Genomic DNA, 17675 nt, shown 5'->3' with positions numbered 1-17675 from the left:
GCGTGTTTCAATGGACTTTGTTCATTCTGGCTATCTACCCTGATTTCAGAGCACTTTCGCGCAAAACTGATGAATTTACGAATGCTCAACACCTGTTGAATATGGCCAGTATCAGTAAACATTGACAAAAAAATAATTACAATACAGTTACAGTCACAATGCTCTAGATAACATGAAAACAGCCTAACCAGCTCTGCTAAGGCGAGTAAAATGGTCAGAGTGAGGTGTTCTCTGTCTCATTTGTGTCTGGAAGTAGCCAGCCAACATTACCCAGTTAGCTTGGGCACTTGACTGCCATTGCACGCTCGGATCAACCCTACTCCTCTGTCAGTTTCCAATGTGCACTCTGAAAGCTCCGAATTTATCAACGGACAATCTGACAACGCTCTGGATTTATGAACGCCCAGAGCGCACTCTGGCACTCCTTATTGAATTTATGAACACAACCGAAATCATAAAATGTTTAGCATTTGTTATGCTAAAAAGCTAGCAAGAGGTTGCATAACAACAGCATCAACTTTCGGTAGACAGGCGAAGCTATAGTACGTTCAACTGAAAAGGTACCGTTCGTTTACAGTAAACGGATCACCGCTTTATTTTAAGAATGTGAAAGGTCCGAATAATAGTAGAGAGAATGATTTATTTCAGCTTTTATTACTTTCATCACATTCCCAGTGGGTCAGAAGTTTACATACACTCAATTAGTATTTGGTAGCATTGCCTTTCAATTGTTTAACTTGGGTCAAAAGTTATGGGTAGCCTACCACCAGCTTTCCACAATAAATTGGGTGAATATTGGCTCATTCCTTCTGACAGAGCTGGTGTAACTTGAGTCAGGTTTGTAGACCTTGCTCACACACACCTTTTCAGTTCTGCCCACTCATTCTCTATTGGTTTGAGGTCAGGGCTTTGTGATGGCCACTCCAATCCAATACCTTGACTTTGTTGTGCCATTTTGTCACAATTTTGGAAGTATGCTTGGGGTCATTGTCCATTTGGAAGACCCATTTGCGACCAAGCTTTAACTTCCTGATTGATGTCTTGATGCTATCTATTTTGTGAAGTGCACCAGTCCCTCCTGCAGCAAAGTACCCAGACAACATGATGCTGCCACCCCCGTGCTTCACGGTTGGGATGGTATTCTTCAGCTTGCAAGCCTCCTCATTTTTCCTCCAAACATAAAGATTGACATTATGGTGTTGGGGAATAATCAGAATTAGTTTGTAACATAGGTAAGATGTTTTATATTCATCATATGTTTGTAAGTTACTTCTCATCAAAATGTTTATTTTTTGTATAATACTGTGGCAATACTGTGCAGTCATCTGTTCTCTGTCAAGACTAAGTTACTTGGGCCGAGAGGGGAGAGGTCAAGCGTGTATCTCTTTGCTCCACAATGTCTGTGTGCCAGTCAATGTGTCTCTGTGATCTTGTCAAGATAGGGTGGATTTGATATATGCCTGTTGATATGAGGATTTGTTTAGGTTCTGAGTTTGAGAAAAGTACATAGTTTAGGAGACAAAGCTGAACGATAAATTATGGCCAATGCTGTCTGGCTATGTGTGTCTTTGCTATAAAGGATCTCAGTTGCAATGTGTAAGGAACTCTGAGAATTCATTTATAGACACTGAATTGATCCGAGAGTCACAGGGTTGTGATGGAGCTCATATAATTAAAGATGGACTTTGTGATAAACTCTGACTTGTGTGTGGTTTGCTCTCATGATTTGGTAAATACAGGAAATTTCCACAACATTGGCCAAACAGATCTATTTTTGTGTCATCAGACCATAAGACATTTCTTCAAAAAGTCCCCATGTGCAGTTGCAAACCGTAGTCTGGCTTTTTTTATGACGGTTTTGGAGCAGTGGCTTCTTCCTTGCTGAGCGGCCTTTCAGGTTATGTCGATATAGGACTCGTTTTACTGTGGATATAGATACTTGTGTACCTGTTTTCTCCAGCAAGGTCCTTTGCTGTTGTTCTGGGATTGATTGTACTTCTCGCACCAAAGTACGTTCATCTCTAGGAGACAGAACACGTGTCCTTCCTGAGCTGTATGATGGCTGCGTAGTCCCATGGTGTTTATACTTGCATACTAATGTTTGTACAGATGAACGTGGTACCTTCAGGTGTTTGGAAATTGCTCCCAAGGATGAACCAGACTTGTGGAGTTATACAATTGTATTGTATACAAGAGGTCTTGGCTGATTTCTTTTGATTTCCCCATGATGTTTGAAAGTTTGAAGGTAGGCCTTGAAATACATCCACAGGTACACCTCCAATTGACTCAAATTATGTCAATTAGCCTATCAGAAGCTTCTAAAGCCATGACATCACTTTCTGGAATTTTCCAAGCTTTTAAAAGGCACGGTCAACTTAGTGGAAGTAAACTTCTGACCCACTGGAATTGTGATATAGTGAATTATAAATTAAATAATCTGCCTGTAAACAATTGTTGGAAAAGTTACTTGTGTCATGCACAAAGTAGATGTCCGAAATGACTTGCCAAAACTATAGTTTGTTAACAAGAAATTTGTGGAGTAGTTGAAAAATGAGTTTTAATGTCTACAACCTAAATGTAAACTTCCGACTTCAACTGTATGTAGTATACAGTATGTTAGTATGGGTATTTGAACACAGCTCAAGAAAACCCAGGAAGACCACAGGACATTGTCAGATAAGAAGCAGGAAGTAAACAGGAAGTAAAAGACAGTGGATGCAGAATGACAGTGAGAGAAGAACTGATGAAGAGCAACTGTATGTGGAGAGTTGAGACTTGTGCATCTCCTCAGCAGGTCCCTAGTCAGTCAATCGTACGTGTTGTACCCAAAGTGAAAATGTATCATGGACGTTAAAATAAGGCACTGAATAAAAAAAAATATATATATATATTTTTTTAAACTAGGCAAGTCAGTTTCTTATTTACAATGCCTACTCTGACCCTGACACCGCTGGGCCAATTGTGCGCCGCCCTAAGGGACTCTTAATTGCGGCCGGTTGTGTCATAGCCTGGAATCGAACCAGGTTCTGTAGTGACGCCACTAGCACTGAGATGCTGCGCTACCCGAGAGCCCGCAAGGTTTGTCAGGAAAAGGAAACTACTCCAATGCGAAATTAGAGAAATATTTTTGACATCCTCACTTGAGTTATGACTGCATAACTATAACTAGCACAATAAGTGTCTCCAATAATCTGACTTGCACCGGCAATGTCATGAGTATATCAAGTCAGAATATTACTAGACAGACAACTTATCATATTAGGAGCTATAAGGAGAGTTGCAAAGTATATATATATTTTTTAAATGAATTGACAGTTGCTAGGGACCTACGTGTGAGGCAGCCTGGGTGTGAGGCAGCCTGGGTTTTGTTCATTTGGGCGCACAACAGACCATGTCTTAAAACACTTTGCAACAGACATCAAAAACGAGTATTTCCTGCTGGAATAGATACACTACCTGCCCATTTCACTTGGACCATTTTCTTAAGTTTTGTGCCTCATAGCCACGATCCAGGTTCTGGACTTTCCTAAAGCAGAAGCAGCTGTAGCTACCAAGCCACAGGTGCATGTATAACTGTGTAGGCATCCCTCTCCCACCCAGCCACGTGCCCCGGCATGCCTCACCTTTGTTATTTGAGATACCGTAGTCAAAGCCCTGTGCCCCATTGGCTGCAGTAGCCCTGTTGAAGGCCTGGACAGAGAAGGGGCTAGGTGGTGGGGTCTGGGCCTCGTGCTCCAGAAGGGCTTGTTCTGTTGGGAGAGGAGACAGAGCTGGACCACGTTAGCTCCACCAACAACAGCAACCAAAACATCCATTCATATCCATGTTATATTCGTTAAAGTCCAGTGAAAATCTAACTTTTAAAAGTGTATATATTCTGTTAACTCATACAATGCTGCAGACTCTTCATATCCTCATATTTGTGGCTAAAGCAAAAATGTAATTAACAAATCAACTTATTTCAAACAGACAGTTAAAAACAAAAGCTTGCCATTTCCTCATATAACATGACGTCATGTTTTTGGCAGAGGTCGTCTCATTGGCGAAGCTGGCTAATCAGCTGTTTACCATACCAGTCTGTTGTTGGGGTACGCAGAACACAATTCAAAACACAGAAAAGCTTACTTAACAAAAAAAATTGGAAGGAAAACTATTTCACTCATATTGCATATTTAATAGAAAATCTGGAAACACTGGACGGACAGGCTATTCTTAAAGTAACTTCAAAACTAAGATGAGTGAGATCTGAGAGAACCCAATCCCAACTTGAGATCGAAATACTCAACTCAATTTTCTTTAGGTCAACTCTCCCATTTATCTTGATTAACACCAAAGTTAAATTTAGAGACATATTATCTCAAGTGCTGGTTCAGCCTAAAGAATTAGGATCTTACAACTGTCCAGATACCCGGTAAATCTGATCCAAGATCAGCACTCGCACTCTGAGACACTTTGTGAATACGGGCTAGGGTTGGGCAGTATCCATATTTTATGCTTCAGGAACTATACGGTATTACCGGCAGTGCACACAAGGGGCACTATTTATTTCCAAATGTGAAAGTAATCTATATTCAAAATGTTTGACCTTATTGAAAAAATGCTAACAAAGGCTAACAAATTACTAGTGAAATTCCATTGCAGACACTAGCTAAATGCTAACAAGCGCGAACAAACATTGCTAATTGCAAGGGCAGACAACCAAACTCAAAGTTACACAACAATCTTAAAAGGCTCCTAGCAGTTTGTTGCACGCATACAGCAGGGATCCTGAACCCAGATGGAATTGATTGTCTATGCTGTAACCAAGAAGCTTGATTTTGAAGTAGGAATGTTAATGGTTAACCTTCGAAAATACATTCGACCCGTCATGCTTATCAGTCTATATTCTGCAAAAGAGCAGAAAAACAAAAACAAATATGGGATGAGGTAGGTAGTTGGTTGGATGGGCTATTTACAGATGGGCTGTGTACAGCGATCGGTAAGCTGCTCTGACAGCTGATGCTTAAAGCTTCAGTGATTTTTGCAATTTGTGTCCAGTCATTGGCAGCAGAGAACTGGAAGGAAAGGCAGCCAAAGGAGGTGTTGGCTTTGGGGATGACCAGTGAAATATACCTGCTGGAGCACATGCTAGGGGTGGGTGCTGCTATGGTGACCAGTGAGCTGAGATAAGGCAGAGCTTTACCTAGCAAAGACTTATAGATGACCTGGAGCCAGTGGATTTTGTGAATAATATGTAGCGAGTACCAGCCAACGAGAGCATATAGGTCACAGTGGTGGGTGGTATAAGGGGCATTGGTGACAAAACGGATGGCACTGCATCCAGTTTGCTGAGTGTGGAGGCTATTTTGTAAATTACATCGCCGAAGTCAAGGATCGGTAGGATAGTCAGTTTTACGAGGGTATGTTTGGCAGCATGAGTGAAGGAGGCTTTGCTGCGAAATAGGAAGCCGATTCTATATTTAATTTTGGATTGGAGATGCTGAATATGAGTCTGGAAGGAGAGTTTACAGTCTAACCAGACACCTACATATTTGACATATTCTAAGTCAGAACCATCCCGAGTAGTGATGCTGGACCGGCGGGCAGGTGCGGACAGCGATTGGTTGAAGAGCATGCATTTAGTTTTACTTGCATTTAAGAGCAGTTGGAGGCCACGGAAGGAGAGTTGGATGGTATTGAAGATCGCCTGGAGGATTGTTAACACAGTGTCCAAAGAAGGGCCAGAAGTATACAGAATGGTGTCGTCTGAGTAGAGGTGATCAAAGAATCACCCGCAGCAAGAGCGACATCATTGATATATACAGAGAAAAGAGTCGGCCCGAGAATTGAACCCTGTGGCACCCCCATAGAGACTGCCAGAGGTCCGGACAACAGGACTTCCGATTTGACACACTGAACTGTCTGAGAAGCCGTTGGTGAACCAGGAGTCATTTGAGAATCCAAGGCTGTTGGGTCTGCCGATAAGAATGCGGTGATTGACAGAGTCGAAAGCCTTGGCCAGGTCGATGAAGACGGCTGCACAGTACTGTCTTTTATCGATGGCGGTTATGATATCATTCAGGACCTTGAGCGTGGCTGTGAGTTTACTTCAAATAATGAGGCATAGCTTAACTATTTTATAAAAACTTCCTCATACCAATAACCAGCACTTCTCTCCTGTTCTATTGGTTTTCATATTAACTTCCCTTCGTTGTCCAAAAGCACAATCCTAGTCATATTAGCAACCCATCATAGTTGTTCCTCTAAGATTCCTACTCTTTCTAAGTTTCGAACAAATATTATTTGATATTATTAAATATTATTTCATTACAGGACTTGCATGTGCACCTCTACAGGATCGCCTTTCTCTTGCATTTCAAAGATGAAAAATAAAAATAAAAATAATGATCTTTTACCAGATCTAATGTGTTATATTCTCCTACATTCATTTCAAATTTCCACAAACTTCAAAGTGTTTCCTTTCAAACGGTATCAAGAATATGCATATGCTTGCTTCAGGTCCTTAGCTACAGGCAGTTAGATTTGGGTATGTCATTTTGGGCGAAAATTGGAAAAAAAGGGTCAGATCCTAAAGAGGTTTTAATAGGCCTTTTGACTAAGATGATAGGCTTGCTATTCTTGCATGTTTTCATTAAGCTCTTAATGAAAATGTCTGGTTCTTGTATGCACTCATAGTATCAGAGTGATAGGTTTCACACTCCCCACATTTTCCAAAATAAGCCCAATGAGTTTCTATGGGCTTTTTTGGGACCTAAGCTTGTCGCCTGCCTTCCCGCCTTGGGACGACTCCTATTGTTAGGGCAGAAACATCTCATCATTATATGCACAGATCTCTGATAGTATTTTCTATTGGTCACGTGTTTAATGTTTGGGAAAAATGTAACAATTTTTTGAACAGGTAAATGAGGGTCAGTCAGTCGGCAGCAAAATTGACAGAAATGTGCATCCCTACTTGCAAGCTAGCGACTTAGCTATCAAGTTAGAAAACCAAAAGCCTAGCTGGAGCCCTTAGTTAGATAGTTAACGTATAGTTAATTATAAGCAGTGGCATAGCACACACCCCCCCCTGTAGCTCCCGCGAGGGGGGACTGAACCACCAAATTTCTATTTTATTTTTATGGACGGTCCTGAAAATCATGCTGTGGCAAGAAAATGTGTACAGCCAAGCCCAATACAGGACACAGGAGTAAAAAGCATTAAGTTAAGTTAAAAGGCTCTTACCTTCCTCATGGCGTAGGTACTGGTTTCCCCCACGGTCTCGGGCCAGAGACCAGGCCTCTCCTTCGTCGCTCTCGCAGAACTCCACCACACTGTTTTTGTCCAGCTGCACCCACGTCCCCTCCGTGTTTACCACCTGACGCACAACACAATGCTCTTTATCCCTATATACGCACACACACAAATGCTGCAGTCCACACACGCACACAGCACCATTCTCTCAAATACAATCCAATCCCCCTATACATGAATGCACATCATTCCTTCAGAACAATTAAATACGGCATTGTAGCTATAATATTTCTCATAAAAGCAGCATTTTGCAGAGATCACTGACTAAAGATAATTAATTAAGCAACTTACTCTAAAAGTGAATCATATTGAAAGGTAAATTCATGTTTGTCTTGGTTTTCTAAAGGTCCTGAAAAAATCATCACTTTAGACAGACGGACACAAATGGAAAGTGGAAATGTTAATAAATGCAGAGGTTGCACTGCGTAGAGAGTGAGAGCGAGACTTGAGTGAGTATTTCTATGATTCCTCGTAGCTTAGTATCTCCTTGCCACCTTCTCAACCCTACTGGAGGAGTATCAAGGTTCCTCCCCTCAGACCATCTTTTTCAATGCATGTTGAGAAGGAGACTAGGAGATAGGATGTGGGGAATCGAGGAAAGATTCAATGAGAAAGAGCTGGGGAGCCATTGGTTCAGAGAGGGCATTCTAGTAACAGCATGACAACACCACATCCCCAATCAGAGGTCAAGCAGGAAGTAGGAAACATTCAGCACTTCCGGGTCAAGGAATTTTAGAGTTTTTAAGAAGTCCACCAAGAAACAAAAGAGGACAGAAGGTGTAAGAGAGAAGATTCATTTGAAGTACAGTATGGCTTCAGCATTTCAAGAATCCAATGTCAGAAAATAGTGAAGGATTTTTTTTTTTTTGCAAACAGAAAATATTGAACCCGTTTCAAATTATAAATAAACGAATATAGTTTAAATAAACTATCCTGAACAAAAAATATAAATGCAACGTGGAGTGTTGGTCCCATGTTTCATGAGCTGAAATAACAGATCCCAGAAATGTTCCACATGCACAAAAATCGTATTTCCCTTTCTGCAGAAATGGTTTTTACATCCCTGTTAGTGGGTATTTCTCCTTTGCCAAGATAATCCATCAACCTGACAGGTGTTGCATATTAAGAAGCTGATTAAACAACATGATCATTACACAGGTGCTGGGGACAATAAAAGGCCACTCTAAAATGTGCAGTTTTGTTACAACACGACAGATGTCGCAAGTTTTGAAGGAACGTGCAATTGGCATGCTGACTGCAGGAATGTCAACCAGAGCTGTTTCTCTACGTTGATGCCTCCAACGTAATTATAGAGAATTTGGCAGTATGTCCAACCGGCCTCAACCGCAGACCAAGTGTAACCACGCCAGCCCAGGACATCCAAATTCGTCTTCTTCACCTGCGGGATCGTGTGACACCAGCCACCCGGACAGCTAATGGAACTGAGGAGTATTTCTGTCTGTAATAAAGCCCTTTTGTGAGGAAAAACGAATTCTGATAGGCTAGGCCTGGCTCCCAACTGCGTGGGCCTATGACCTCCCAGGCCCTCCCATGGCTGCACCCCTGCCCAGTCATCTGAAATCCATAGATTAGGGCCTAATTAATTCATTTCAATTGATTGATTTCCTTATCTGAACTGTAACTCAGTAAAACCGTTGACATTTTGCATGTTGCGTTTATATTTTGTTCAGTATATATTCAAATGAACAAAAATATATAAATGCAAAAGGAAACAAATAAAAAATGCTGTAGCCACTGGAGTGTGTTCTTTAAGAAAAGAGCCTGCACATGTTGAAAGAAAGGACAGAGCACACACCCACACCCAGAGGCATCTCATGTATTCACCCTTTCAATGGTAAAGTACATACATCCAAAACAAGTCAACCAATTTACAAGCAAAAGGGGGAGGAAACAAAAGACATTACAACAACTTGTCTGTTTTGCAAAGATAGTTCAAAGTAGAAGAGTGAAACAAAACAAATGGGTATAAGAACTACAAAATAGTAACTAAGTAATCTAGATTGATAATGAATCAATTAAAGGCAATCACAATAAGTAATTTAAGACATCACATTTGTTATTTTCCGTTTTTTTTTTGTGCGGGGGAGGGGGGGGTTGCGTACCTCGCCTACTGCCTTGACCGTGTTCCCAAGTACTAACATTCCAATGGGGATACCCCTAAGGTTTGGACAGCTTCTGATGTTGTGACCCGAGGGACCCGTCTTCACTACCTTATAAAGCCCAGGGCCGCCGCCCTGCCCCACCTTGTCCTGCTCCTGCATGGAGGGGGCCTCTTGGGAGGGGCGGCCGCTGGAGCTCACCTCCTTAACACTCTGCTCCGATTGGCCTCCTGCCTCCTGCAAGTGGGAATTGACAGGCGTTAATACCAATCAGGCTAGGTTAGAAGACTACAGTCAATGGAAGAGTAGTGATGGATTTGTCTGATTTGATGTCATATTTTCATCCTGATTCCTGACAACTGTGTGTGTGTATGTGTCTTATGAGAGACGATATAGCGTGACTAGTGTTTCAGGTTATCAAATAATCAAAGTCCCATAATTTCTATTAAAGTTTCATAGTACTGTCCTAAGAGCTATCAGTTCAACAAAACCAGTAGGATTCACTCTCTGTAGCAAATGTTGACATAAACCTAAAGCATAGCTCCCGAGTGGCGTAGCAGTCTAAGGCACTGCATCTCAGTGCTAGAGGCGTCACTACAGACCCTGATTTGATCCCGGGCTGTATCACAACCGGCCGTTCATAACTGACTTGCCAAGTTAAATAAAGGTAAAAAAAAAAAAAATATATATATATATATATATATATATATATATATATATATATATATATATATATATATATATATATTTCAATGCTGCAGCAATGACTATCAGATTTTTTTTGAGGACACCCTATGAGCATCAAGTGCACAGGTTGTTGTTGGGCTGATACTGTCTCGATGGCATAAAGTGGACAAGACAGGTTTCATTGGCAACACCTGAATGCCACAAAGTTCTCAAAAAGTGTGACGACTAAAGGTATGACTAAATGCATCAACTAAAATAATGTATCACTTCATACTGTGCAAGCCTGAAATATGTTACAATTGTTTCATAGATGTGTGGTTATGGGTAGACTTCTACTAAAAAGGGAGATGAATGTTAGCATGGGGGGGAAAAAAAATCAGAAAAAAATTATCCACTGTAAGTTGCTCTGGATAAGAGCATCTTGCTCAATTACTAAAATGTCAAATGTAAATTACAAAATTGGGGCCAGAGTACTAGACACATACAGTAGGCTACATGGCATCTACCCTTTTATACAAAAGCCACATGTAACATATTAGTGTCATTGTTATTAACCCTCATGCAACACACAAATGTCCATTTCACTCGATAGCTTAAATTTCACGTGAAATGGGAACAAAGTTATCACGGGGCAGACAGCATAACAAATGGACCTTGAATGAATAGTTGATCCCTAAAGGGGAATGGAGGTAGAACGACAGTGTCCTTAAATTAAACTACTCAGAAAGTCATGCAACTGTGGTTAAAAACTCAAAGTTCACCATAACTCAAATTGAAGAACTTCAGAGGGGGAGAGGTTTCAATAGGAAACATAGAAATAACAGATGGATGAAAAAGCAACAGAGCAGCCAAGCCATACACATCTCTCCTTCACACAACTCACCTGTGGGAATATAGTTAAGGGGGTCCACGAGAAAAAGCCGATATCCCTGACTCCTTGGCTAGCGTTAAAGACACTCTGAGCAACAAATTGTAAGTACAAGTCAAGAAACGGCAAGAGGATTCATTTAAGTGTGAGAAAAAGGGAGAGAACAAGCGCTGATGTCTTTTTTGGGGGAAGAAATCATTATTAATGTTTTTTCTGCAATTTTGGCCATGTATAAGTTATTTTGTAATTGAACTTGAGAAGAGTAGGCTTTCACCAATTTTGACAGGGTACCAGAAAGGCCTTGTACTCAAGCAATTGTGAAGAAATGGCAAGATGTTGTGAAGGATTCGGGACACAGAAATGTTTTATTTTGTGTGGGAAGGGGTTGGAATTTTTAAACCCATTTTGAGTTAACAATCGCCCCCAGAAAATCTCTTAAAATCCCTTTCAACACATAGGATGTAGCGTGTCATGCTGTTTGACAACACCCTTTACATAGAAGCCTCTGAACCTTAGAAGCCTCATAGAGCAACCAAATGCATAGGTGGAATTGTGGAGTGGTAGAAGCACAATTTCTATATGAAACTGTGTTGGGGACCAATGATTGCCTCATGACCGAAAACCATCACTTTTACGAAGAGCTGTGAATACGTAGGCAATGACTTTTAATGAATGAATATTAACTTTTCTTAATCTATCCACCTATGAAGTCCCTGATTAGACAAGGCCAATTTCCCAGACCCAGATTAAGTCTAATCCTGGCCTAAAAAGCATGCACAAATGAAAAAAACATTTTTTAGGCCAGGACCAGGCTTCATCTGAGTCTAACAAACTGGCCTTAAATTTGAGAGGTTGTTTGTGCCATGGAACAAATGTATGTGAAATCTCTTTTGAGAGAAGAGCTTTTTTCGTGTTGCTCTGAGGTGCCTGTGCTTATGAAGCGTGGGCGAGAAGAAGCAATGAGAAAGAGGTGAAGAGAATAGCAAACAGTGCAGCTAAGACCCTCTTAAACTAAACACACTGAAATTGCTCATCGACTACCTCTCTCTTTCTGGTCCATTCATGCATTGGGGATGCTTCCAATGCATTAAACATGTATTAACTGATCATGTGAGGGTTTTTCGAGAGTCCAATTGAACGCATGATTCTAGTCACGCTAAAGTAAATATTTGTAATCCCCTGAGACATGCACGTTGCCCTTAGTGAAGGCTCATGACACAGCAGTGACATCCATTTGGACACATCATGCAACAACAAACTTAAGTTCTTTCAAACTGTTAAAGGAGGTTCTCAATACTTCATGCTTGTAGACATTTGGGGAACGGATACCATCCAATATCACTATACAGTGTGTAGGTAGGTAGGTAGGTAGGTAGGTAGGTAGGTAGTAGATAAAGGGGAATCTTCAAACTTCAATACAACCATCATCACACATCAAATCAATCCCATTGAGTTGGGGGGGTTCCAATTGAGTTACACATGAATGGTGGAAGCACTGATTTATGATGTTTTCCCCAAATGAGCAGCATAGGGGGGTAGACTACCCTTCTATCCTACAGACTGACTGACTGACTGATCGTCATTTTACTTACGTTGGCTGGGACCAGCAGGCTCCTGCCCACATGCTGGTTAAAAGAGAGGCACCAGGCTTCAGTGTACCCATTCATGTTGGGCACATACTTCTTTACTGTCTCATCATTCAGCCTGAGCCAAACACCATCATCATTGTGGATCTATGGGAAAACAAGCAACAGAGGGCAGAGAGCACAGCCATGCCCCCCTCATGTCACTATGGAAACAGAAAGAGGGGTGGCGGAGTCCCCGGGGCAATAAGAGCACCTTACGCGAGGCTGCAGCGGGAGAGAGAGGGAGGCCGAATAATAGGGTAGTCAACTGAATGGCTCCAGAAATGCAGATTCAACAAGAAGAAAGGCAGAGTCACCTATACTGGGTGGAGCAGAACAATGTAAAACCCAGATTTAAAACCGGTCCTAAAATAAATGGCTGATGCTTGGTAGCATGCTTTGTGAAAACACACTGAACTGAGAGTAACATCACTTAGCAGAATTCTGTGACTCTCTCTAGTATTGGTTTGGACGGTCTCTGCTTTTTTCCAAGGTTTGTGAAGAGGTTTGACGAAAACTCTGAAAGGCCTTCCTAGGCTAAAATGGAGGACACAATTATGACTGGTGCTTCTTTCCTACACAAAATTGTACGCAACATGCTCTGGCATAAGGTTGATGTTTTTCTCGCTGCAGCCTCGGAGTGTCTTGCATGTGTATGAAGCAACACAAAGGCAAAAGTAACAAATAAGTGAGCTCAGAAGAGAAGCAGCAATAACTAGAAAGAGGTAGACCCACTGCAGTTTTACTGTACTCAAAACCGTCATACACATTTACTCTGTAGATTGCGAGGACTGAATCCTGACTCGTATTCTGCACATATATCTCAGATTTCCACTGAAATCCCCCACTGACCATAATGCATGACTTGCGCGAAAGTTAAGGTTGCAAAATCCCAGAAACTTTTCCAAAGTTCACAGGTTTTCCATAAGGTTGGAGGAACTTTTGTGAATGTTTCTGTAATGTTGCAAAACTTTAAGGTCACACACTTGGATGTCAAGTTAGTATGCAGTAAAATTAAGAGGAATTAAGAAAAAAACAGACAAACAAAAACAGAAGACAAACAAAAGATATAAGAAAAGATAATCCAATGCTACAACTCGATCAAATCGCCTAGTCTAGAACAGTTTACCTCATCAATGAAAGTGATGGTGCCATTGACTTGCACTATGCCTATCTGTTCGCTCTGCAGGGAAGGGTGACTACGCACACGGAGGCCTGCGCTGTCCTTGGACACAAATTTGCGGACCTGAGAGAAGCAGAGGAGACAGGAAGACAGTAAGCCGTAGGAGCCTCAGCAGGGGAAAGCGAAAAAGAGGCAACAGAGTAGAGGAGGACACACACACTGCAGAGAGACAGACATAATCACAAAGGCAATGCAGGCACTCTTGGTCACGGATCACACACACACACGCATGTAAAGTGTACACACACACACAGATACACACACACAGTGGGAGAAAGTGTAGAAGTGCTCCATTCTGAACAGTGCTGGTTGGACATATCCAGTGCAAACCCAAGGTTGACTTAAAATACAGATGGCTAAATAATAAAAACGTAATCAATTAAAACAATAAGAAACCCGACCATCCACCCAGTTCTCTTATTGGCGTTGGATATGATCCACACTGTACACAAGATCAGAAGGGAGATACAAAGAGCTGAGTGAAAATTTGCAGTTTGTTGCTTGTTTCCCCATTTTCAGTTAAATTATTGTCAGCCACAAAAACAATGATACATAACTTGGTTCGTGACAGTGGAAATATTCACTGCATGTTGCAATGTTCTTCATGATAGATGTATAAACAGATAAGCACCCGTTGAAATGAGAGTGAACAAGACGTGAAATAAATATTCCTATCCATTACATCCAGACACTTACAACAGCTGGAGGAAACAACAGAGGACCAGAAACAAACAGTGAATGAACACACTACTGGCTGTGACGGTGTGTTTTCATGTTCTTTGGTTTAGGGACGTGTCCGTTCTCAGATGAGTGTGTGTTGTCAGGTGTGTGTGGCGTCAGGTGTGTCGGTCTCACCTTGCTAGGTTGGGGCTCGGCCTTGGGTTTGACCATCTGTGTGCCAGGTGGGATCATGCCTTTAGGAGGGTCTTTCACCTCCACCTCCAGACCAGCATCTAGTGGGTTAAACATGCGCACAGTCCACACTCCGCAGGCAGATAACTTTCATTTAAATGAACAACTAATATATGTTTAATACATTTCCTAACTAATACAGTTAGTTTCTCTAATAATAGACTAACCACAATACCAACATAGTTTTTGGAGGGCTTGTGCTGTGACAAACTTTAAATGAACAGAAACAAAAAAATTACATCAACTGACTTGAGCTCTAGTCCAATTTGAACAAGGGAAAATGGGAATAGAAATCTCTGTTAACTTACTACAATGAAATTACTAAATAGAAATATAAGTGAACCCAACCCTGTTCTACGTTACCGATCTCAATGCCGTCAATGGTGACGTGGATTGTGTAGAGGCCCACAGCCCCGGGGGTCCAGTTGGCACTGTACGTCCCGTCTGTGTTAGCCCGGATCAACATGTTCTCACTGGGCCTGGCGATGGAGAGAAACGGGGATGAAAGCGCTTCACTCCAAATGGACAGACCCACTTCCCCCTCACTTCTCATCAACTTTTTTCATAAAACCTGGGTTCAAATGGTGTTGGTTCTCATTCAATTACTTTTGCTGCACTTGATTGACCCTTATCTCATCTCTTACCTCTTTGGAGTGGGTGAAGCAAAGCGAAGCTCCTCAAATGAGTAATTCTCATAGGCCTGGACAGGGAGAAAATAAACATGGGGTCAAAAAATTTTACTCTCAAAAAATAAATAATTTCTCTGTATTATTTCACAAGGAAACATGGGCCAGTTGAGCAACAGCTTCCCCTTTAGTTTTAAGTTTTTTATTTAACCTTTATTTAGCCAGGGAATCATGCTGAGATCAGTTAACAACAATTATACTATAAATATCTATATACACAATACATAAAAATGGAAAGTAAAACACAATCATATGAAACAAACATATTCTTCTAGGTTCTGCCATGTTGCTTTTCCATTCAGATCTATCTGACATGTGAAGGGAAAAGTACAAGAGCAGAGGGAATCTTCTTGGCATGAAACGCATCCCAGGAAGAAATAAACCAGTATTCTTTACTTACAAGCTGATACATTTGTTTCATTCTAATGCACAGAGATAAAACATTTTTAACCTCTCTAGGGTAGGGGGCAGCATTCGGAATTTTGGATGAAAAGCATGCCCAAATTAAACGGCCTGCTACCCGGGCCCAGAAGATATGATATGCGTATAACTGGTGGTTTTGGATAGAAAACACTCTAAAGTTTCCAAAACTGTTAAAATAGTGTCTGAGTATAACATAACTGATTTGGCAGGCGAAAACCTTTTTTTTTGTGGTTTTGTAGTTTTGTATTACAGTATCCATTGACTTAGGACAATTTGCAGATCCTATGCCTTCAACTAGATGTCAACAGTCTTTAGAAATTGTTTCAGGGTTGTATTCTTATGAGGGAGTAAGACCAGTCTGAATGAGTGGACGCTGACGTGTCACAGAGCTTTTTCATGCGCAATCCCGAGAGAGTGCATTTCTTGTTTACCTTTTATATTGACGACGTTATTGTCCGGTTGAAATATTATAGATCATTTAGGCTAAAAACAACCTGAGGATTGAATATAAACATCGCTTGACATGTTTCTATGAACTTTACGGATACAATTTGGATTTTTTTGTCTGCCTGTTGTGACTGCGTTTGAGCCTGTGGATTACTGAAGAAAACGCAAAGAAAACTGAGGTTTTTGGATATAAAGAGACTTTATCGAACAAAAGGAACATTTATTGAGTAAATTAATGACTTCTGAGTGCCACCATATAAAGATCAAAGGTAAGGGATTCATTTTATCTCTATTTCTGAGTTTTGTAACGCTTCTGCTTGGCTGGTTACGGTTTGAAATAATTTGTAAAATGGGCTATGTTCTGGGCTAGGTATGCTTTCGCCGAAAAGCATTTTATAAATCTGACACCGTGGTTGGATTAACAAGAAGTTAAACAAGGCTGTTCCCCGCTGGCCGTAATTGTAAATAATACATTCTTAAGGAAACACTGTACAAATGGTGACCGTGTCAGCGGCCCGCCACAGGAGTTGCTCGAGAGCGATGGGACAAGAACATCCCTGCCGGCCAAACCCTCCTCTAACCCAGAAGGCGTTGGGCCAATTGTGTGTCGCCTCATGGGTCTCCCAGTTGTGGCCGGCTGAGACACAGCGCAGGGTCGAACCCAGGTCTGTAGTGATGCCTCAAGCACTGCAATTTTTTTTTATCTCTGTGGTTCCCTGACCTTCATCATTGTGATGGCAATGTAGCGCGCTTCCTTGACGATCATGGGCTCATAGGTGGCCTCCAGCTTCGGCATGGGCAGGCCCCCGAACGTAAGGTCAGCGGTGCCCGAGAAGGAGGGGTTGGTGCTGCCTGGGAGACGCTGCAGCTTCCTCATGCACTCCTGCTGCATGGACTTCTTCTGGGAGACGGGCACCGCCTTCACCTCCACCTGGGAGAGAGGAGAGGGAGAGACATGGGCATATAGTTCGCTAATGTTAGCAAAAATATACTCATTATGTTCATCATTAAAATGTGCTAACATTACAACGGGTTCAAATTTGCTGAGACTATCAGCACCCAGTCATTTTCGATGGACACAAGGGGACACTCAGCAACTTAAAGGTTGGCAACTAGAGAGCTCGTGCCCAGAGTTGAAAATGTCCCAAGTTAACCTTTCCACTCATGGCCTGTCATCCAGTATGTCAATGATAAGTGCCTAAATTGGAATGCAGTGGCTGTACATTAACCTGCTATACATGTCGTCAGAGCTCAGGTGTCTGCGCTTCACAGCTCTGTATATGTATTGACTGACAGCCATTATAAACTGGAGCGCCGCACACGACAAGATGCCACAAATCATATCCAATGTTACATCACATGCTTCATAAACAACTGGTGTAGACACGGGTAAGTCCTTTTCCAATAATGCAGAGTTAAAAGGAAAAAAATAAG

General features: G+C 41.6%; 1 protein-coding gene across 23 annotated transcripts in view; it reads right to left on the bottom strand.

Moving 5' to 3' along the window:
* LOC118367218 (E3 ubiquitin-protein ligase MYCBP2-like) overlaps positions 1-17675 on the bottom strand; it is a 307475-nt gene that overhangs the window by 90369 nt on the left and 199431 nt on the right. For 13 of the 23 annotated variants that reach the window (XM_035750395.2, XM_035750391.2, XM_035750396.2 and 10 more), the window contains 9 exons: positions 16963-17172; positions 15330-15385; positions 15034-15164; positions 14629-14726; positions 13720-13836; positions 12558-12698; positions 9414-9647; positions 7222-7354; positions 3624-3749 (listed from right to left, as the gene is read on the bottom strand). In XM_035750395.2, coding sequence (XP_035606288.1) covers positions 3624-3749; positions 7222-7354; positions 9414-9647; positions 12558-12698; positions 13720-13836; positions 14629-14726; positions 15034-15164; positions 15330-15385; positions 16963-17172 — 1246 coding nt within the window. The remainder of the gene's footprint in view (positions 1-3623; positions 3750-7221; positions 7355-9413; positions 9648-12557; positions 12699-13719; positions 13837-14628; positions 14727-15033; positions 15165-15329; positions 15386-16962; positions 17173-17675) is intronic. The other 10 variants (XM_035750393.2, XM_035750413.2, XM_035750412.2 and 7 more) reach the window with 7 other exon arrangements.

This window comes from Oncorhynchus keta, chromosome 34, assembly GCF_023373465.1.
Source record: "Oncorhynchus keta strain PuntledgeMale-10-30-2019 chromosome 34, Oket_V2, whole genome shotgun sequence".
Taxonomy (NCBI): domain Eukaryota; kingdom Metazoa; phylum Chordata; class Actinopteri; order Salmoniformes; family Salmonidae; genus Oncorhynchus; species Oncorhynchus keta.
The sequence above is the reverse complement of the archived record's forward strand: the minus strand, read 5'-3'. Positions and strand labels throughout refer to the sequence as shown.